Source organism: Chelonia mydas, chromosome 3 (assembly GCF_015237465.2).
Source record: "Chelonia mydas isolate rCheMyd1 chromosome 3, rCheMyd1.pri.v2, whole genome shotgun sequence".
In the NCBI taxonomy this organism is placed as follows: domain Eukaryota; kingdom Metazoa; phylum Chordata; order Testudines; family Cheloniidae; genus Chelonia; species Chelonia mydas.
This window is the reverse complement of record NC_057851.1, coordinates 193,330,335-193,352,135: the sequence shown is the minus strand read 5'-3', so window position 1 is coordinate 193,352,135 and position 21,801 is coordinate 193,330,335. Positions and strand designations below refer to the sequence as shown.

General features: G+C 41.6%; 1 protein-coding gene across 13 annotated transcripts in view; it reads left to right on the top strand.

Annotated features, from left to right (window-relative positions):
* LOC102945887 (SLX4 interacting protein) overlaps positions 1 to 21,801 on the top strand; it is a 125,510-nt gene that overhangs the window by 45,152 nt on the left and 58,557 nt on the right. For 8 of the 13 annotated variants that reach the window (XM_037896144.2, XM_037896141.2, XM_043544040.1 and 5 more), the window contains one exon: positions 18,836 to 18,925. The exons of 2 other annotated variants lie outside the window; for them this stretch is intronic. In XM_037896144.2, the coding sequence (XP_037752072.1) occupies positions 18,836 to 18,925 (90 nt within the window). Of the gene's footprint in view, positions 1 to 9,050; positions 9,325 to 18,835; positions 18,926 to 21,801 lie in introns of all 13 variants that reach the window. 3 more of the 13 variants (XM_037896147.1, XM_037896149.2, XM_037896148.1) reach the window with 1 other exon arrangement.

Here is a 21,801-nt window from a genome sequence, read left to right as displayed (position 1 = left end):
ACCTGAGCCGTTCTTTTTAGGTGACAAATCTAAGGAACTGTCCCAGATTGAGGTGCCATTAGAGGATGTTTTGAAACAAATTGATAAACTAAACAGTAATAAGTCACCAGGACCAGATGGCATTCACCCAAGAGTTCTGAAGGAACTCAAATGTGAAATTGCAAAACTACTAACTTAAGTTTGTAACCTATCATTTAAATCAGCTTCTGTACAAAATTACTGGAGCGTAGCTTATGTGACGATTTTAAAAAAGGGCTTCAGAGGTGATCCTAGCAATTACAGGCTGGTAAGCCTGACTTCACTACCGGGCAAACTGGTTGAAACTATAGTAAAGAACAAAATTGTCAGATACATAGATAAACATAATTTGTTGGGGAAGAATCGGCATGGTTTTTGTAAAAGGAAATCACGCCTCACCAATCCACTAGAATTCTTTGAGGGGGTCAACAAGCATGTGGACAAGGGGGATCCAGTGGATATAGTGTACTTAGATTTTCAGAAAGCCATTGACAAAGTCCCTCACCTAAGGCTCTTAAGCAAAGTAAGCTGTCATGGGATAAGAGGGAAGGTCCTCTCATGGATTGGTAATTGGTTAAAAGATAGGAAACAGAATGGAGAGAGGTAAATAGTGGAGTCCCCCAGGGGTCTGTACTGGGACCAGTCCCATTCAACATATTCATAAATGATCTTGAAAAAGGGGTAAACAGTGAGGTGGCAAAACTACTCAAGATAGTTGAGTCCCAAGCAGACTGCGAAGAGCTACAAAAGGATCTCACAAAACTGGGTGACTGGGCAACAAAATGGCAGATGAAATTCAATATTGATGAATGCAAATTAATGCACATTGCAAAACATAATCCCAACTATACATATGAAATGATGGGGTCTAAATTAGTTGTTACCACTCAAGAAAGAGATCTTGGAGTCATTGTGGATAGTTCTCTGAAAACATCCACTCAGTGTGCAGTGGCCATCAAAAACAGAATGTTGGGAATCATTAGGAAAGGGATAGTAAATAAGACAGAAAATATATTGCCTCTATATAAATCCATGGTACGTCCACTTTTTGAATACTGTGTGCAGACTGTGGTCACCCCATCTCAAAAAAGATAGATTAGAAATGGAAAAGGTTCAGAAAAGGGAAACAAAAACGATTAAGGGTATGGAACGGTTTCCATATGAGGAGAGATTAATAAGACCGGGACTTTTCAGCTTGGAAAAGAAACGACTAAGGGGGGATATGATAGAGGTCTATAAAATCATGATTGGTGTGGAGAAGGTAAATAAGGAAGTGTTATTTACTTCTCATAACACAAGAACTAGGGGCAGCAAATGAAATTAATAGGCAGCAGGTTTAAAACAAACAGAAGGAAGTATTTTTTCACACAACGTACAATCAGCCTGAGGAACTCCTTGCCAGAGGATGTTGTGAAGGCCAAGACTATAGGCCAAGACAGATTCAAAAAAGAACTAGATAATTTCATGGAGAATAGGTCCATCAATGGCTATTAGCCAGGATGGGCAGGGATGGTGTCCCCAGCCTCTGTTTTCCAGAAGCTGGGAATGGGCGACAGAGGTTGGATCACTTGATGATTACCTGTTCCGTTCATTCCCTCTGGGGCACCTGGCATTGGCCACTGATGGAAGACAGGATACTGGGCTATATGGACCTTTGGTCTGATCCCGTATGTCCGTTCTTATATTCTTATGATTACAAATTGGATATGATACAAAAAATCTACGTATTCTGTCATTTATTGTTATCAGACATAGTGGATCTAACTGATTTAATAAGACTGCACTTCTGTAGCATCCTTCATCTGAGTCTCTTAAAACAGTCAGTAAACACCAATTTTAGCCCCACAACATCCTAGGTAGGGAGGCAAATACATTAACTGAGGTGATGAGAAGCTTTGTCCAAGGTCACACAGAAAATCAGTAGCAGAGCCAAGAATAGAATTCCAGAGACCTGGCTCATTCACTTGTTCTACTGGACATCACATACTTAGAACCAAAGCCCTCTGATTTCTTAAAAATCTTGCTTGTGAAAAAGTGCTACAGGATAGCAGTCCATGTGAACAAAGCTGGTGGCACTGAATCTTCCTGTTGCAGGTGAGCAGAACAGGTTTCTAAAAGCAGCGGTAGCAATAACAGAGCCAGATGTTTAATGCCAGAGGAATAAAAATCTCGTTCACCAATCTGAGGTCAGTCACATAAATCAAGAGTAAAAATCTAAGTATTCTGGGAAAATCTTTTGTTAAATATTGAAATGAATAAACAACCTGATGCCGTGGTCTTGAACCCAAAGAAGACATCACCTGGGATACAGAATTGGGTGACGGTAGATTTTTGTCGTACTGGTAGAAAAGACTTTGTCATGGCACTGGAGGGAAACAGAAGGTAGGGTATCTGAGATATGCAGGCTATTCTGGAATGCTGTATTGATGGGATTTTTGTAGGAGAGCAAGAAGATGGAAAACTATTAAGGACTGAAGGGTGGGAGGCAGAAATATAGTGAGTAGTGCATAAAAATCGAAGCCTGAATAAAACTAGGAACACACATTCACGTGCTTTTATTAATTTATTAAAAATGACCGTGCATTAAATAACAAATTCATTTGCACCTCTGGATTCAAAGCAGCTGGTCAGATCTAGCAAATGCTATTACTCTTGGGTGAATGAAAGAGCCTGTGTAGGCTTCCAAGATGATGTATGAGCATGAAGATCTTACCATGTTGGGGCATGTGTATAGCAAGTACTAGGATACATGCCCAAACTGCCTCAATTTTTCCAAAAGTTAACATAGAAAAGCTGCAGAACTGAAGACACGCAAATTAACTTTGAAAATAAATTAACTTTTAGATGTTATTAACTACAAGAGTAAAATAGCAAATTATTTTTTTTTTAAAATGGTTTTAAAGTATCTATTAGTGTCTTTGAAATAAGTGCAATAACAGCCAAATTTTAGGATATGTGTTTAATATAGAAAATATAATCATAAAACAGATTTTATAGCTCTGCAGATTACTTTCATGTGAATTCAGTTCTGGCCACTTTAAAATTGATGCTGTTTATCATTTTAAATCAATTTAATGTTTTTCAGGCATTTCATGATAGTTTTCTTGATTACTGCCAGTTACCCCAGCCACTTGACTTTTACAAACATAATTGTGGGAAATGTTTTCCAGTTAGTAACTCAATACCCTGGAAAATTAAAAAGTTGTCTTTAAAGCTTTAAACTTTTAAAACAGGTTTGGTAATGTTGTTTTTTTCAAATAATCAGCTGATATTTTAGGTGCTTCTAGGCTACCTTTTAATTTTATTTAGCAAAATCAATTTCCCTTTCCCCTTAAAACCAAATCCTGTTTTTTTAATCTCTAGAATATAGAGGACTTTGCTCATTAACAAATCAATCTCTCAGTTTTCTTTCTTTTCCTATATTTGATTTCTCTGAATTCCTGAGAGCAAGTTTCCTCCATTATTTTTGACTGAAGGTGAAGATGAACAACATGAAAGACATGTTCTGTATATGCTTTATACATATTGTATTCTAAAACCAAAACTTGTTATAAAAGCAGCGTTACTTTTTATTAATGGTTTTTCATTTCTTAACTCACTTACATGTGAATAAAGATGCCTGTCGTGCTTAACAAGCAATTAAAGAAGTTTGACAGGTGCAACTATAGATTAGCCAATGCCAGTGTAAAAATACTGTGGGATTTTTCCTTTCCTGTCACCTTAATATTTATTTTCCTATAAAAAAATTAATAACAACACTTAGTACATATGCGGTTTTTCCTCTTCAAATGGCTTTACAGGCTTTATTAACTAAGTAATCCACATAATACCTCTGTGAGGGAGCCTGCTGGGTAAATATTAGCTCTATTTTAGAAACTGAAACCTGGAAAAGTTCAGGTCAGGTTTTGCAAAAATGTTCACTAGATTTTGAGGTGACCCAATTTTGGGGTGCCCAGCTTGAGAAATACAGGGTCTGATTTCTCAGCATGTTGCAACTCCTCTCAAAGTCAGTGGCACCTCTGAATGTTGAACATTGTTGAAAATCAATCCCTAGGTGCTCGGGATAGATGACAAGCATCGGAGGCATGCAAGATTAGTGGCTGCCTTAAAAAGGTATAACAAAGTGACTTGTCCCAAGCCATAGAATGGGGCTAAGGATATACGTGGGATTAGTACTCAAGAATTCTGGGCTTCCAGTACTGAACTCAGCATATTAGACCAGGAGTCTCTCAAAATCAGTCATTCTTAATAGCAACATTTGAAGATCTGACTTTCTGCTTTAATGTTTATAATTTTACCGTTCTTTTGTTCTTTTTACTTTTCTGTGACCGACTGCACCCCTGACTTCAGACCCTACACATATTGTAATAATCTTTGTACAACATATGCCTTGTGAGGTATTATTTGAAAACTAATAACTCACTGGTCAGTAATATCACGGTGAAATGTGTGTAGCAACACTGTATGTAAAGTTATGACATAAGCTGAAATTATGACTGACGTGTTCACCAGACAAGTCTGGGGAGGGAGTAAACCTGTTTCTCAAAGACAAAGGACAAGTTGATGCCTCTAGCCAGGTGTCATCAAAGCTGATTGGCAATCACTGGTCAAATGGCCATTCTTTGGCAACGAAGGGGGCAAGAACAGATGGATCTGTTTTTTAACAAACTACAACATGGAACCTCTATCACCACAAGACTCCATGTCTCTGTGCTCACAGGAGGAAGGAAAATGCATTTCAAAGGGTGACGGACCTATAAAAGTGAGGGGCAAAAACACCCCAGGTATTCTATCTATCTATCTATTGCAAGACAAAGGAACCAGCCCTTTGGGAGGGGTGCTGACTGGGAAATTTAGTCAGCCCTGTTGCTGGGAACATGTGGTAGGGATTTTACTGAACCAAGTCTAGCTTGTTAAGTTTTAGTTACTAGAAAGTGTTTTATCTTTATTTCTCTTGTAAACATTTCTGGCTTTAATACCTTATACTTGTACTCACTTAAAATCTGTCTCTTAGTAGTTAAATAAACTTGTTTTATTCTTTAATCAAAACTAATCCAATGTTGTGTTTAAAATGAACTGTTTGGGTAACTTCAGTTAAAGTAGCAAACTGTTGTATATTGACTCCTTACAGGGCCAATGGACCTCTAATATCTGAACTGCCCAGGAGAGGGCTGTACTGTGCAGAAATACACGTTTTGGGGAAAATTTGGGACAGGGAGTGTCTTGGGGTCACCCGACAGATAGTAACCAACTCTGCTGGAAGAAAGAGTGTGGCTGGTGTGTTCCTGACATGCTCCTGGGATCATAGTTGCTGGATCAGGACTGTAGCTATATACAGACACTGCACACAGGGTGTGACCTGCATGCTGTTAGGCTGATTGTGAACTACCCAAGTCGGGAGTTACAACAGCAAACCATTGTGAGGCACCAAGGTTGCAGGGCAAGTGGTGATGCAACCCCTCTGGATTGCACTCTGGAATATGATAGTTACATAGGTGTTTTTTTTAAACCTCACTGAGGTGCTATTCAGTACCTGTATGAGAGAAATTTGCTTCCAGTATTTCAGCCTTTTTACTCTAGATAATGTTTTCTAAGAGCTGTTAGGGAAGTTAGCATAAAACTCAGTTTTTTTTAAAGTGGGTGATGTCACTTAAGCCAAGGGTTGCCAGGCATCTGGTTTTCGACCGGGATGCTTGGCCAAAAAGGGACCCTGGCGGCTTTTGTCAGCAATGCTGACCGGGCTGCTAAAAGTCCAGTCGGTTGTGCAGCGGGGATCAGGCAGGCTCCCTGCCTGCCCTGGCTCTGTGCGGCTCTCAGAAGCGGCCAGCAAGTCCAGCTCCTAGGTGCAGGGGCAGCCACGGGGGCTCCATGTGCTGCCGCTGCTCCGAGTTCCGGTACCGCAGCTCCCATTGCCTGGGAAGTGCGGCCAATGGGAGCTGCGGGGGCGGCGCTTGGGGCGGGGGCAGTGCGCAGAGCCCACTGCCCCCTCCATGTAGGGGCTGCAGGGACATGCTGGTCGCTTCCAGGAGCTGCGAGGAGCCAAGGCAGACTGGGAGCCTGCCTTAGCTCCTCTGCACCGCCCGGCTGGAACCCGCACCCTGAATCCCCTCCAACACCCCAGCCCCCTGTTGCAGCCTAGAGCCCCCTCCTGTACCCAAACTCCCTCCCACAGCACGCATCCCACACCCCTCCCACATCCTAACCCCCTGCCCCAGCCCTGAGCCCCCTCCCAGAGCCCGCACCCCAACCCCCTGCCTCACCCCTGAGCCCCCTCTCGCACCCAAACTTCCTCCCGGAGCCTGCACCCCCTCCCACACCCCAACCTCCTGTCCCAGCCCTGAACCCCCTCCTATGCCTGAAACCCCTCATCCCTGGTCTCACCCAAGAGCCCACACCCTGTCCCTCACCCTAACCCCCTACCCCAGCTCAATGAAAGTGAGTGAGGGTGGGGGAGAGCGAGCGACGGACAGAGGGACAATGGAGTGAGTGGGGGAAGGGGCCTCGGAGAAGAGATGGGGCAGGGGTGGGGCCTTGGAGAGGGGGGGACGGGGCAGGGCGGGGCAAGGGTATTTGGTTTTGTGCGATTAGAAAGTTGGCAACCCTACTTAAACCCAGCCTGAACCCCCTAATCTTAGCCACCATGAGTCAAAGTGGTATGCTTAGCATTGTAATAAGATTTTTGTCACTGGTTTTACTGTAGTCTTTATGTTTAAGATGTTTTACAGCTAGTTTACCCTGTCACAAACCTCTTAAATACTTGAACAGTTCTTAAATATACATTTGCTCACATAATTTGTATATTTCAAAGTGTTAAAGTTTTAGAAAATCAAATTTTTCTCTCAACTAGGTGCTGCTGGTTTCTTTTTCTTTTTCATTCATTCTTCTTTAGCTGTGCACAAATACTGCTTGTCTAGTTTAATCTAATCCATTTTAAAGCAGACTGAAGCAATTTTTCTGGAGTCTCTTCTTAAATGTTCTTTCTCATCTGCTAATTCCAGCCTACTTTTCTAGCTACTAACCATGAACTTTTGCTTATCTCTTCATTCTGAAATGATTTCCCTCACCTAAACTTTGATTCCCCTTTCCCAGTAGCAACTGCTGTTTTAGCACCCTTTGTTCAACTAAGATTATAGCTCATGCTGCTCCTTCCACTGATTTTTTGGCAGCTAAAAGCTGCCCTTACTCATGTTGAGTAGTACTTTACTTGTTGAGTAATGTACAGTGCTGCTTAATTTAATAATTTTATTTAAAGTGTATCATTTCTGTAATATGCAATTTTTGAAAGAAAACCACTTATTTTGTTCTCTCATAATTTTCTGAAAACTTTCCGGGCTGAAAGATAAATTAAAACAAATTAAAACAGTTCTTCCATTATTAAAATGGAAAGTTTAAAAAAAATCTTTTTGGTGCTTAAAAAACATAACAACCCAACCCCCCGCAAAAACTAAAGCAAACAAAAAACCCCAGTAGAACCAAAAAACTGTAAACTTGGCATGATCACAGTGTTCGAGGAGGAAAGTTAACTGAGACAAGTATATAAAACAAAACTAGAATTTTTAGAGTTATAAGGGTTTAAAGTTACAAGTCTGTGCATGTGTAATCAATGTATCTTTAATCTGCTAAATTATTTTGGCATAAGGATTTCACATCTGCAGATACTTTATACTGGAACATGGACTGCATGTGGTGTTTCTTTTTTCATAAAGAATTGCCTTCTGCGGTAGGTAACTTCATAAGACAAGGGGAAGGAAGTGTGTTCTAGGGCAGGTGGGGCATTTCTCACGGTCTAGTTGAGGAGTCAAAGTCTTCCTGAACTAGCTGCATGTCTGGGGACATGGAGCAGTTTGTTTCCTGTGATTCTCTCCCTCCCGTTGTACTGGTGGGGCAGAAGAATAATCTAGCCCAATTCCCTGCAGCTGCTGTGAAATGTGTCCAGGACATATGAGCCTGTGTGCATTACTTGTTTCAGAACTCCTTTTCCTCCTCATTTGAGGGACTGGCTCATTACCTTACCTGACTTTTTGCTTTACCTCATCTTCACCTTAAAAGAACTTTGAAAGTGTCTTTCCCATGATGCCAAGATGTAAGATTTATTTCCTTTGTCATAACATACATCAAAAGAGATGGTAGCTTTCTACCTAATTTTTAAATATCATTTTTATTGCAGTTAAGCAATTTTGCAGTGATTCTAATTAATCTGATGTATTGTAGAATATACCTTGTATAGCCACATGATTTGTGTGTGTGTGTGTGTGTGTGTGTGTGTGTGTGTGTGTAAAATAAAAAAGGTTGTGTATTATTAGTATGCAGTTAGTAAAACAGCTTGGGTGTGCTTTGCCTTTTACCTTTAGTTTCCTAGGAAATGTTCTAGTAAAATATTAATGCATACCCTGGAAATCTTGGCTTTTTATTTTTAAAATTTGACTAATTAATATTAACATGCAATTTGGAAAGTGTTTTATGCAAGTGTATAAAAAATATTTCATGACTACAAATATAAGAGAAAGGTATTGGAAAAGGCTCAAAAGTATCTTTAACTACTATTTATATCTTCATAAAATTATTATTTTACTTTTTTGTTTCTTTGTTTTTGTTTCCTGGCCCCTTTTTTTCCTTTCAGCTACCTTTTCAACAATGTTCTCTGGCCCAGAGACCACTTTTAATGCTAATTTTGTTGTTTAAAAATTGCTAGGGACTTCAATGAACAATTTTATTCTTGGATGTGAAGCCCTGAATCTGACTCCAGTGTCTGGGTAGAGAAAGAAATGTAGAGTTGTTCATGTTTAAAAAATAAATAAATTAGGAGGTCAGTTTAGTTTTAATAATAGAAAGCTAGTGGGTTTCACACACATCTTTTGAAATGTCAGCTGGGTTGATGGAAGAAAAAGTGAAAATTGTTAAGGCTCTCAGTTCTACATATCTGGGTATAATGACATCCATTACCATACTATCTGAGACCCTCTCAAACACTTAATTAATTTATCCTTGCACAGCCCTTTTTAGTAGGCATTATTGTTACCTTTGTTTTACAGATGGGGACTGAAGCACAGAGATTAAGTGACTTTCCAAGGTCACACAGGAAGTCTGTGACAGAACAGGGAATTGAACTCAGCTCTCCTGAGTCCACTCCAGTGCTGTGACCACAAGACCATCCATCCCTCATCAGTTCAGTTTCTTAAGATGAAAAGTTTATTGCAGATGGTCTGGAGTAGATGCAGGAGAAGGGTTGCTTTTGCCTTTGGATGCCTTTTTCATTAAGAAAAGTACTTATGCCCATTACCTTAAGCATTGAGCTTGAGGAACATGGTAAATGAACATATTTAAACTACTGGTAAATAAAAAACCCCCAAAATTGATTTAGTCTTTGTTGTAAATGTATTAATCACCTAGGGTCTAGAAGTTGTGATGGAACATATTTCCAAGAAAAATCCTTCCTTTTTTTTTTTCTAACAGAGTCATATTAGAAATACCTTTTTCTTGTTTCCAGTAAAAGTAAAATAAAATACATGTGGGAGTAGTTTTAGGGTGTTTTATTCATGCCTGTACTCGCCCTTTACTTGTCTGTCCATTCTTTTTGTTATTAAGCCCGTTCATGAGAATAAAAACAAACCATAGTGAATATGAGTTGCTGAAGTGACTATCATTTCTGCTCTTGCCATTTGTGGCCTGTCATCAGTGGCTTCACAGATTGTCAGAACGTTAACTGCCGCACTTGAGAAAGAAAGGGTTCATGGAGCTTGTGAGCTCAGGATATCTGTCCCCAATCTGACACAAGTATGATCTTGCAGTTTTTGTTTACGTGGATCCATTTTGACACAGGCAGAGACATCATATATCCTTTACAATGATGAAATTGAACTGATATTTGGAGCCTTTGCCCTGAGGAAGAACTTGTGTTTTGCAATTGCTTGCGCTCCTGCCCTGATGTCTTCCTTCCATTTGTAGGCTACAAAACTGCCTCCTACAGAATTGCATTGGTTGGCAACTGAAATAAACTTGTTCTCTCTAGTGCATTTTTTGCCATTTTTTCAAGAGTATACCTCACAGGGTGGTTCTTGGGAGACCAGTTCTAAACTTTACATATAGCAGGGATTGTAGGAAGAAAATTAAAAAAAAAAAAAAGTGGAGTGAGGAGCTTTATATAGAAACATTCTTTTATTGTATTGTGTTGTATGAAAATAGTTGATTTTTGAGTCTGTCAAGTTGTGTGGAGCATTTTAATAATTGTGTGCATTAACAGCTGTGTGTGTCAGCACTGAGTTTGAATTTCTCAATGATGAGATTCTGCTGCTCCATCAGACTTGGAACTTCTGGGTTTCCCCATCCTTTCCAAGTATCAGAGGCATGTAAGAAGTTGTTCATTTTCTCTTTCCTGCTCTCCCACAATCCCTAGTGCTCTCTGCTTGTCAGCACCCTCTACAGGTGTGCCTGAATATCTGCTGCTACAAGTACTCCTCATTCTTTTTGCTGATACAGACTAACACGGCTCCCACTCTGAAACCCGCTGCTCTGATGTCACTCCCCAGTGATTTGCTTCAGTGCTCACAGACAGAGATTTTCTCTGCAGTCTGTTCTGAGAATTTGTGTGGCCCTGTTCTCCCTTTCCCTCCACCTTAGTTTCTGTCTAGCAAGGAGAAAGTCTTAGGGGGAGCACTTTGAGGAAGGCTTCCTACTGCTAAATCCCCAGATGTTAGTCCCTTCCCCCCTTCATCCCATTCGAAGCACCAAGTATCGGACTCTCATCCCTTTTGGAACCTTTGGAGCAAGAGCTGTACACACCACTTGCCAAAAAAGCAAATCATTCTCTTCTGAGGATTTCCTTAGACATAACTTGTATTCACCCCAATCCTGTGCTTATGAAGTGGAATTATCTTCCTGCCCTGAGCTCTTTGAATCAGATGATTCAGGTTGCCTGTATCCTACTGAAATTTTGCGAGTTATGGTTGAATAGATCAACTCCCTTTCAAGATAGCCAAATCAGCAATTCAGTCTCCCCCTATCCAGGAGGTGGTGATGGTAACTCACATGACTATGTGTATCTTCTTCTCCGTTTTGAGCCTCTTGTGACATCACCAGATTCTCTGCCAAGACTCTTCTCTGCAACACATTTTCGCTCCAAGGAACAATTTGGCTCTAGTCTCCAGCTCCAGACACTGCTTCCAGAGGCAACCAGGTTCAGGCATTCAAGCACCTTTTGAAAGGATAAGGTTCCTTAGTGAGTCCCTTTTAGAGTTGCCAACTTTTTACTTGCACAAAACCAAACACCCTTACCCCCCATCCCCTGAGGCCCTGTCCATGCCACGTCCCTTCTAAGAGGCCCAGTCCCTCCCCCTCACTCCATCCCCTCCTTCCTCTGTTGCTCACTCTCCCCACCCTCCCTCACTTGCTCATTTTCACTGGGCTGGCTCAGGGGGCTGGGGTGCGGGAGGTGGTGAGGGCTACGGCTGGGGGTGCTGGCTCCGGGGTGGGGCCAGAAATGAGTTCACAGGGCGGGAGGGGGCTCCAGGCTGAGGCAGTGGATTGGGATGGAAGAGGGGGCGATGGCTCCAGCTGGGGGTGCAGGGTCTGGGGTGGAGCCAGAGATGAGGGGTTTGGGGTACATGAGGGGGCTCCAGGCTGGGCGGTGGAACCGAGGGGTTCAGGGTGTGGGAGGGGATTCCAGGCTGAGGCAGGGGGTTGGGGTGCGAGGGGGTGAGGGCTCCGGCTAGGGGTGCATGCCCTGGGGTGGGACTGGGGATGAGGGATTTGGCTTTCAGGAGGGTGTTCCGGGCTGGGATTGAAGGATTCGGAGGGCGGAAGGGGGATCAGAGCTGAGTGGGGCGGTCAGGGATGCAGGCTGCGGGAGACGCTTAGCTCAAGCAGCTCTTGGAAGCTGCGGCATGTCTCCCCTCCGGCTCCTACATGAAGGTGCGCCAGGCGTCTCTGTGCGCTGCCCCATCTGCAGGCGCCGTCCCTGCAGCTCCGATTGGCTGTGCTTCCCAGCCAATGGGAGCTGCAGGGGCAGCGCTTGGGGCAGAGGCAGCTTGCGGAGCCCCCTGGTTGCCCCTTACCGTAGGAGCCAGAGGGGGGACATGCTGGCTGCTTCCCAGGAGGTGCAGAGGCTAGCAGAGAGCCTGCCAGTCCCGCTGTGTGGTGCAGCACCGCCAACCAGACAGTCAACAGCCCAGTCAGCGGTGCTTACTGGAGCTGCCAGGATTCCTTTTCGACCAGGTGTTTGAAAACCAGACACCTGGTCACCCTGGTTCCTTTACAAAAAGCCATCAAAACTAAACAAACAAATAAATAAAATCTCTTACATCTTCGGACTTGAATACGATGATGATCATCCATCCATCGCTGAGATGCTCCAGGAAGCTTCAGGGAACTTTGCTGTGACTTCCAGCCCTACCAAAAGTCTCTTTTGATCCATCAGGGCCAGGAAATTCTAACAGCGGCCAGAAAGCTTCCCCAAATGCAGGTTAAAGACAGTGAAGCTCTGCAGGCCCAAATCCTCCTTCCACTGGAGGAAAGCTCAAGAGTTTCTTTTTGGCTTTATTATGCTTTTAGTGCAAACTGAGCTTATACCTTTGTTGCCCTACAGCTGATTATACATTGTGACATACCTAACCACTACCAGCTTTTTGACCACCTGTGATATCATCAAGAGGTGATCATCAGGATCTAGTTCTTTGCTCCATACTTCTGACGTCATCAGAGAGCGGAATAAAACTGTAACTAGCATTGTCTAGCCCTGGGAAATTGTACATTAAAAGGAAGCTGCACCCACTTGCTGAGCACAGCAGTCTGAAAGCTCACATGTTGAGAAGCACTTCTCACCACATCTAAATTGTGAAATGTATTTCAAAATGGTTTTAATTAAAATTCGTAAGTTGATCATGTTTTTGAAGTCCGCAGGCATCTTCTTGAGAAATGAAATCATCTGTGACGACAGCAGTACAAAAAAGCTAATCTGTTTCCATTCTTCTCTGATTTTGTTTTAACCAAAGATTACAGTGAATTAGTTTGCTGATTTTACCCCACAAAAAATTAGAGCTCTAAGGAATTGGCTGCCAGTGAATGACTGGTGGTGATAAAGCACTTTTGGACTGGCGAAACTGAACATAAAATCACCATTCCTCTCGTCCATTCACAAGATTATTTTCCTTGATGTTGCCTGTCTATTCACGCTACTCGAAATGATGAATGTGCAAGGACAGGAACTAGAGTGTGTGCACCAGAAACAGGTTATGTGCACATTTGAATTGAGAAATAAACCCTACCGGTCTATTTTAATTTGTGTTGGAGTGTTGGATTTAATAGTCTTGCTTGTTTGCCAGGCTGTGCAGAGCCACTCATCTGAGCTTATCCCTGGCCAATGTTTTAGCAGGCTGTAGACAAGCGACATTGCTTGACTGACAAATTCAGATCATATCCTGGTGGTTTCTATTCCGATTCTATTAAAAAAACATTTTTATGCCCCCTCAAAAGAAGCCATAACATGATCGATGTATTTTTTCAGGCTGCCTGAGCCCAGAAATTTTGTTATGAATTAATTAAATCTGTTGCTGGACTATGACACACTGGCAATACCCTGAGATAACTTTAAGCCCTTTGTTTAATAATTAAGTGATGAATGTTAATATATAAACAAAATGTTTCAGGCTGGGGAAAGTAAGGTTACATTGAAGTTCCTAAAATTAAGGCAGCATAAAAATTGGATTGCTAGCTATTTAGATATAACAAATAATCACTTTTCAGTAAAGTGTCTTTACTAGTAGTTTTGAAATGCCAATTTTAACGGTATTTTTCAATATGGTGTACAGTTTTAAATGTTATCAGAGTTTTAGATTACAGTATTGCCAATCCCAACCCTTGAAAAATCATGGGTCAGGCTCCCCAAAGTTATGAGACTGGCTTAAAAATAATTTTTTGAAAAAATGATGTGTTCTTTTTATTTATCTTTGATTTTTGAGCATTTAGGGTTCACATTTTAAAGCTTTCCTATACAACCATGAGGGCTATACACTTACTTTTTTCCTGGAAAAAAGCTGAGATTCTCATGAAATCACATATTTATTTAGGCATAAGTTTTTGTGGGCTAAAACACGCTTCATTAGATGCATGGAGTGAAAAATACAGTAAGCAGTATGTATATCACAGCACATGAAAAAACGGGAGTTGCCTTACCAAGTGGGGGGAGGAGGGATCAGTGCTAATGAGGCCAATTCAGTTAAGGTGCAAGTGGCCTATTCCCAACAGTTGGCAAGAAGGGGTGAATATCAAAAGAGGGAAAATTACTTTTGTAGTGCTAACGAGGCCAATGCAGTCAAGGTGGACGTTGCCTATTTTGTGATGTATATACGGCTTACTGTATTTTTCACTCCATGCATCTGATGAAGTGGGTTTTAGCCCATGAAAACTTATGGCCAAATAAATTTGTTAATCTCTAAAGTGCCACAAGGACTCCTCATTGTTTTTGCTGATACTGACTAACATGGCTATCACTCTGAAACCTGTCATTGTGAAATCACATGACTCCAAGAGGTTGGGCTTTAAAGACCAAATATTGTGAGACTTGTAATGAAAATGTTAGAGTTAGCAACACTGATGTTGAGCTGAGCAATGTAAGTCCCAGGGTTTTTTCTTTAATGTCTTTGGATTGGAGTTTAGTCTGTACAGAGAGCTGTTTTCTCTACTGCTGCAGTGGCAGCAGCTATGTTGAGATGCCTTTCTGACAGATGCCTAGTGCAGATGCAAGATATAAAGAAGCTTACACAAGGGCCATTCCTTCCATCATAGGGCAGGGTCTAAGTGTTTGAAGAATTAGCATTCGTGAGACCCAGGACGCCCACTGCTCACATAGCATCTTGTATCTTGGTGATCCCTTTCTGCCTTGTGTCCTTTTATGAATTAATTCTAAATGTATGTGGCATCATTTGCCTCTTTAGTGTGATATATTCAAATGATTCCAGATGTGGCACTTAGGGGAGGATTCCCCAAAGCTACTTTTTGGTTGCGGGTTGGAATTCTGTACTTTTTTGAGGGAGGCTTGTCTGTTTCGGCTGTATATCTTAGATGTTTGACTACTTTCTTTTTAGTACATGTATGAAATACATTATAAACTTTTGGTCTGTTTTGTGATATTTTGAGATATTTGGCCCTGAGAATATAGTTCATCGCGCTTGATTGAAACAAATATTAAATTTTGTACATAGGCTTCACATGTATAGCAATAAGGTACTGAGATGGCTGTAAGGGTCAACATATCTTTAATTAAGTTATCAAATTGCTTCTCTGCGATTGGCAAATTGGACAACCTTCCCAGAAACAAACAAAAAACATTTGAAAACCAAATCTGACCTCAGGCTTATATGTCTTGCAGGCCTAAATATTTATATTTTCTATATTCAGTTCAAAATGGCTTAAGGTAACATTTAGCATTTACTAATCATTTTAAAATTAATCATAACTAATACCTTCAGTATGCCAGGTGTTTGAATGTGTGCAGTGTAATGGCTTTATATTACCTATATTATTGTGTACTGTCTGTAACTTTGAAGTTTGCCAGTCAAATCAAAAGTTTGCTGGGACTAATGATTTACTTGAGATTTTTAGAGGTACTTTGTCATCAGTTGGAAAACTTGGAGAGGTTTGGTATTGCAGCCATCTGTTAATTCTTGGATCTCTGGAGGAAAGAGAAGGCCGCCTTTTGAAAAATAGATCAAAGCATTCTGTTCTTTCAGTGAGTGATACCTATACGTAACTTAGAAGCTTTGCAAACTGATTACACAATGCCTGTCTCATCTGGCAGAGTTTTGCATTCTACTTACTGGTACAATGTTGATCATACATTATTTTGTAATTGAGGTTAAGCCATTGTTGACTGCTTCTGGTCAGTAATTACTTCTCCAAAAGTATTAATCTGAAATGCAAAGTAACAGGAGAAATGTCTGATTTACTTAATATAGCATTGCAATTGGTAAAAATCACTATAATGAAATCATGGTACATTTTTTTAGATTTCTGCTCAACATATTTAGCACTCTTTCAGAGTAAGAGACAATCAAGTAGTGTACTTTCTGTAATACCTTGAACATTAGGTCTAGATGTGCCTTTCAGTCTCAAAGATCAAAAAAGTGCTTTATTTTATAATTTATCTATTTTGCTGTTACTAGGAATAATTGTTCCTACAACTGAAATGCTGGGGTTGAATATGCAGATGTTTAGCAGTGGAAAATCAACACCCTGCAATATTTAGGGACAGGAAGTGAAGCATAGAATATTCATTTGAAACTACAGGGGAATTTTAAGTGGCAGAATGTAAATATCCAAATTGGGATTTGGCTAGGACTCCAGGAATAATGTTTCCTATCTTTGTGAAAAATTCCAGAGTATTGTAATGACCATGTGCAATAGGTCTTTTATAAACAATGTTGCTTGGATATCATCGTGATAGACACCTTAGAAATGCCTGAGACAGTGAGGCAGACAGGCCACAGTACATCCTAACACCATGGGTCATTACTGTCTCATAGGGCAAACTATTACATACTGAGTTGGCATCTTTGCATTTTGCAACAAGTTACGTTTCTTATAGTCTCCTAGCCAGATATCGCTTTGATGTCACCCTGTGCAGCTTTCAGGATCTGACAAGATAACCACTCAAGGATTGCTTTACCCATGCACCCTGTTCTGCGCCAGTTGATGTAGAAGGGGTGGCAGTCTCCTCATTTTATCCCTGCTATTGAGAAGGCAGTTTATTTAAAAAAAAAAAAAAAAAAAGCACAGAAACTTTGGGAATCTGTTTCCTACTCTTCCTACAAGAGTCTGATGATACAGTCATCTGTGGCAAGGACTGTGACTGTCTAGATTAAGGGTCTGGAACCCCTACTCCATGAACTGAGGCACTTTACAGGAAAAAGGATTCGCCATTCTTCAGTGGCAACAGCTAGCAGTGGAAACTGCAAGGCACAGTTTAAATTGTCGAAAGGGGCTTGTACTTCTTCACAGATTCTCCCAGGAAAAATGCAAAGAATGTAAAGGTGTCCTGATGGCCTGGATGCATCCAGACACTGGGTATGGGTGTCCTAAGGTGTTGAAGGTAGGATGATGAGGACAAGTATCCCATGCATCGAAATTGCACATAAGTGTGGCTGCCTTCATCTGGCTTTCAGAATGAGTAACAGGAGAGACTTCCGAACTTGCCATAAGATGAAGTGAACGACTTTGGAAAGAAAGTAGAGGCTAAGAAGAGAGAAGTTTTCCCCTGTGATCTGTGGTTCAGTTCTCTTGCTCCAATAAAGGGCAAGGGAAAAAGAGCTGTGAAGAAGCCAGTTTATATCCTTGAGATTGGTTTCTAAAGTGCCCCATATGAAAAGATTTAGAGCTGTGCCTTCTCTTCTGAAGCCAAACGGTTCTAAGCCCCTTTTACAAAAGCAGTGAAAACCCTGGGGCTTTTTAAAGGTTCAAGAACCAGATTCAGTCTTGGTAGATATTTCTATTGGAGGGGAATTAAGGGCTTTCTACCCCCGTAGCCCGTGGATACCTCTCACGCGTGACCAGTGAAGATTATCTAATGGTGCTATTGAATTTGCTTTTTAATAAACTTTCCAAATTATTTCTCTCAAGAATGAAGTCAAGTTCAAATGTATTAGGAAGAGATGCTGCAGCCATTCCCAACCCACTTGGTAAAGAGTGCCAAACCAGAAAGAGCACACTTTCCCAGTTGCCTTTATAGCCGATTTGCACCATAAGAACAGCGTAAAGCAGCCAAACTGTACTGCTGAATTTGGCCCTTAACTTGCTGTTGACTTACTGGGTAAGAGAGCTGTTTTAGTGAGACTGATGCCATATGAAAGTCTTTTAAGTCCTAATGTTTTTGCACTTGAAAGGCTCCACTACACTCCTGCCTCATTTGCCTGGCCAGCACTGACTCGGAACACAGTGGAACCCAGCAGTGACAGTTGGGCCAAGTAATCTACCAGTGAAGATTCTTGGTTCATATGTCCAGTCTCCCTCACATCACCGTCTCATTCCAATCACTAGAATTAACTGTAAAGAAAGAATGGTGACTGGTTGAGCCTCTGATGTCACAATGGCCACACTTAAGAGTTATCTGAGTTGTTGAGATGACCCTGGTTGCAGCCTTTATAATCCTAACGATTAGATACAGTCATTAATAATATAACGTAATTTCTTCAAATATAGGCTAGACCAAAGATTCCAATTAATGTTAAATATATGGAGCGTTTGAAGAGTGTATTATTCTGTTATTAAGATAATGTAGGACAAACAGAAAACTGATACAGTTGCTAATTGTTTTTAAGGGACGCATTTTAAAATTAATTTTAACTTCTAAAATAATTGTAATGTCTCCGAAAATTAATTCAATAGAGTAAGTGCTTCAAATTTGGGGAGGATATGCTGTCTTTTTCATACATAAAGTGAGGAGTCAACGTCTTAGTTATGTGCAAAATGCAACTCAGCCTTAAATGTGGATCTGTGACTAGCACATCCCCAAGGATCTGAGTGCTTATACTTGGTACATCTAACAAGTAGCAATATCTGTTATTTGGTATGTTATAATAAGCAACATGTTATTGTTTCTAGCAGTTTCCCATTATAAATATGTGGAATGCCTGTTAAAACTAGAAATTCCATACCTAAAAATGAAATGTTTCTTTAAAAAGGTAAAAAAAACCTCTCAGACTTTAATTGTGGCTACCGCATCTCTGACTCTGATCACTTGACTGTTTATTTCCTTGTCTGCTGGATGTGTGCCTCACAACAACAACTGCTACTTAACTTTTCTTTCTTTCCTTTGTATTTTTTTTTCCAGTGTGGGAACTTTGCTGTCCTAGTGGATTTTCATATTTTGCCTCAAGGCTCCAGTAGAGACTCCAGCTGGTTTTCAGATCATGAGAAGGAGGTACAACAAAATCACTTCTACTTCAAAAGCATGTAGCTGCAGGGAAAAAGTTGGATTGCATTGAACTGTTCAGATTTTCTTCTCAGTACTGTGATGTATCAGTATTGTGAGTTATACCTAACCCTGAACAGCTCCTTTGGGACTACGAGGCCTGTGATGTGTGTTATCTCCCCTCAGGTCACTAAGTGACTGCTTTTAAATATTAAACTTTTTTCTGTGTGCTATTGTGACACTTCTCACTTGGATAATTTTTAGATTTATAAACATAATGTAAACACGTACTTGTAGTATGTGTGATTATCTTAAGCTAAGAAAATGATTAATAAAATGACGATTATGTAAGATGTATACTGTCCTTTTCTACAGTTCCTATCAAATGTCTTTTATTAATTGTTTATTTTTTTCTTGCTCTCAGAAATATGAGTGTTGCAGCAAGAGTATAACAAGTGCAAGAAACTGTTGTCTTGGTATGCAGGCTATAGTATCAGCAGATCTTTTATCTCTTGTAAAAAGAAAATCCAGCCTTATTCTTCAAAGGTCCATTAGAATTCCAAACAGGAAGTAGGTTTAGGACCATAGATGAAATGTTGCAAAATTACTGTAATATGCATCAGTGACCAAGGACATGAAGTTTGTACCTTTCATGACATTTTGTGTGATTTCTAGTAACAATTTACTGGATGAATTTTTTCTCCATTACAGGCTATTGTGGGAACTTGAGTCTCCTATTAAAATGAATGTGAGACATGTAAGTTGCCTCAAGTGCCAGTCCTTTCCCGCAGTCTCTGTTACGGTACTTTTCAGCAGACTGCTTTCCTAATAATGACATCATTGACTTGTCATCACGGAACATCCCAATACTTCTCACAAAATATTTTGCTCCAGTAGTGTAAAATCAAAAGGCGTAATAGTTTGTTATTTAGCAGTATGATTTAGCAGAATATTTAGCAGTATGATTCAACTGATCCGTGCCTTAAAAACCAGGGAGAAGTTTATAGGAAAAGTCTTTAAAATTTGCTTCTGAGTAAATGAATCGTCAAAGCTTCTGTTTGTAACTGATTTTACTGTCCCAGTTTATCTGACTTCCCAATCTTTTAAAAAAGTATTTTGTGTGACTGCCAAAATATAAGATATGAATTTCAGGAAATTGGATTTAATAATGAGGCACAACAGGGTGTTTGATACTTGTCTGTGACCTCACACTCTGAGTAAAGCACAAGGGTCGAGTGTGTTCACCAGCTGAGAAATGTGATTATAATAGCTCAACAGTATATGCCTTAAAAGCCTTATTGAGATTTTGTGTTGATATCATAAAGTGGGAAAGGAAACAATTAATAAGAAACCATAGTCAAAATCATACACCATGTGGAAAAACTTGGTGCAGGGCCTGGGAGCTTTTCAATTTTCAACCCACACAGTTTTCTACTAATCACTTTATTTAAAGGAAGGGTAGGGCTTGCCTGCTAGCCTTTTCCGGACTCTGCAGAACCATGAATGGGGGAAGACCCTGTTGTATTAATTTAGATCAGAGGTCTCCAACCTATTTACACATAAGATCACTTTTTGAATTTAAGTGCAACCCAGGCTCTACCCCGCCTCTTCCCCAAGGCCCCACCCCACCCACTCAATTCCCCCCTCTCCGTCGCTTGCTCTCCCCCACCCTCACTCACTTTCACTAGGCTGGGGTAGAGGGTTGGGGTTTGGGAAGGGGTGCAGGCTCTGGGCTGGGGCTGAGGGGTTCGGAGTGTGGGAGGGGGCTCCGGGCTGAGCCTGGGGCAGGGGATTGGGGTGCAGGAGGGGGGTGAGCGGTGCAAGCTCTGGGAGGGAGTTCGGGTCCAGGAGGGGGCTCCGGGCTGGGGCAGAGTGTTGGATTGCAGGAGGGGGTTGCGGTGCTGGCTCTAGGAGGGGGCTCAGGGCTGGGGCAGGGGCTTGGGGTGCAGGAGGGGGTTCAGGATGCAGGAGGGTGTATGGGGTGCTGGCTCCGGGAGGGGGCTCAGGGCTGGGGGTTGCGGTGCGGGCTTCCCCCAGGGGCACTTACCTTGGGCGGCTCCTAGGCAGCGGTGCAGCGGGGCTAAGGCAGGCTCCCTGGGGGGAACACGTGGGGGGAACACGTGGCTCCGCTCACTGCCCCTCTCTGCAGGCACCACCCCCGTTCCCAGCCAATGGGAGCTGTGGGGGGGCGGTGCTTGCAGGCAGGAGCAGCGTGCGGAGACCCCTCCTGCCCCCGGGTCTGCAGGGGTGTGCTGGCTGCTTCCGGGAGTGGCGTGGGGCTGCGACAGGCAGGAAGCCTGCCTTAGCGGCAGCCCCACTACACCACTGCGGCCGGAGATCGCGATCAACTGGGAGAGTCTCCAGGATCAACCAGTCGATCGTGATTGACTGGTTGCTGACCACTGATTTAGGTGGAATAAAAGGCTCAAAAAGTTAAAGGTGTTAACCTGACCCTGCCACTGTCCAACATTCAACAGTGTTAAACAAGGTTTGGGGTTTGGTTTACAGACACCTCAGCCTGCCTAGTTCCGTGGCAAATATATCATTAATAATCCTTTTTTTAACCTTTGATTAAAGATACAAGGGGGAAAAGAAAAGGTTAAAACATTTAAGCATTTGAAATGTAAAATATTAAATAAGGCGTTTATTTTAACAACATCCCTTATTCCCTTTCCCAGTCGCTGGAGAGAGTTTTTAGAAAGAAACCCCCTTTGTCTGGCAGTAAAGATGACTGTAACTGTCCTTTTGGGGAAAAGACAAGAAGGTAGTTGAGATGGGCTGGGGCTGTCATTTGTTTCCGTTGTTAAAGTCCAGTCCCATTTTCTAGAGGGCAAAACAAGACAAACACACACAAAACGGGAAAGAAAAGAATAGCAAAGATAGAA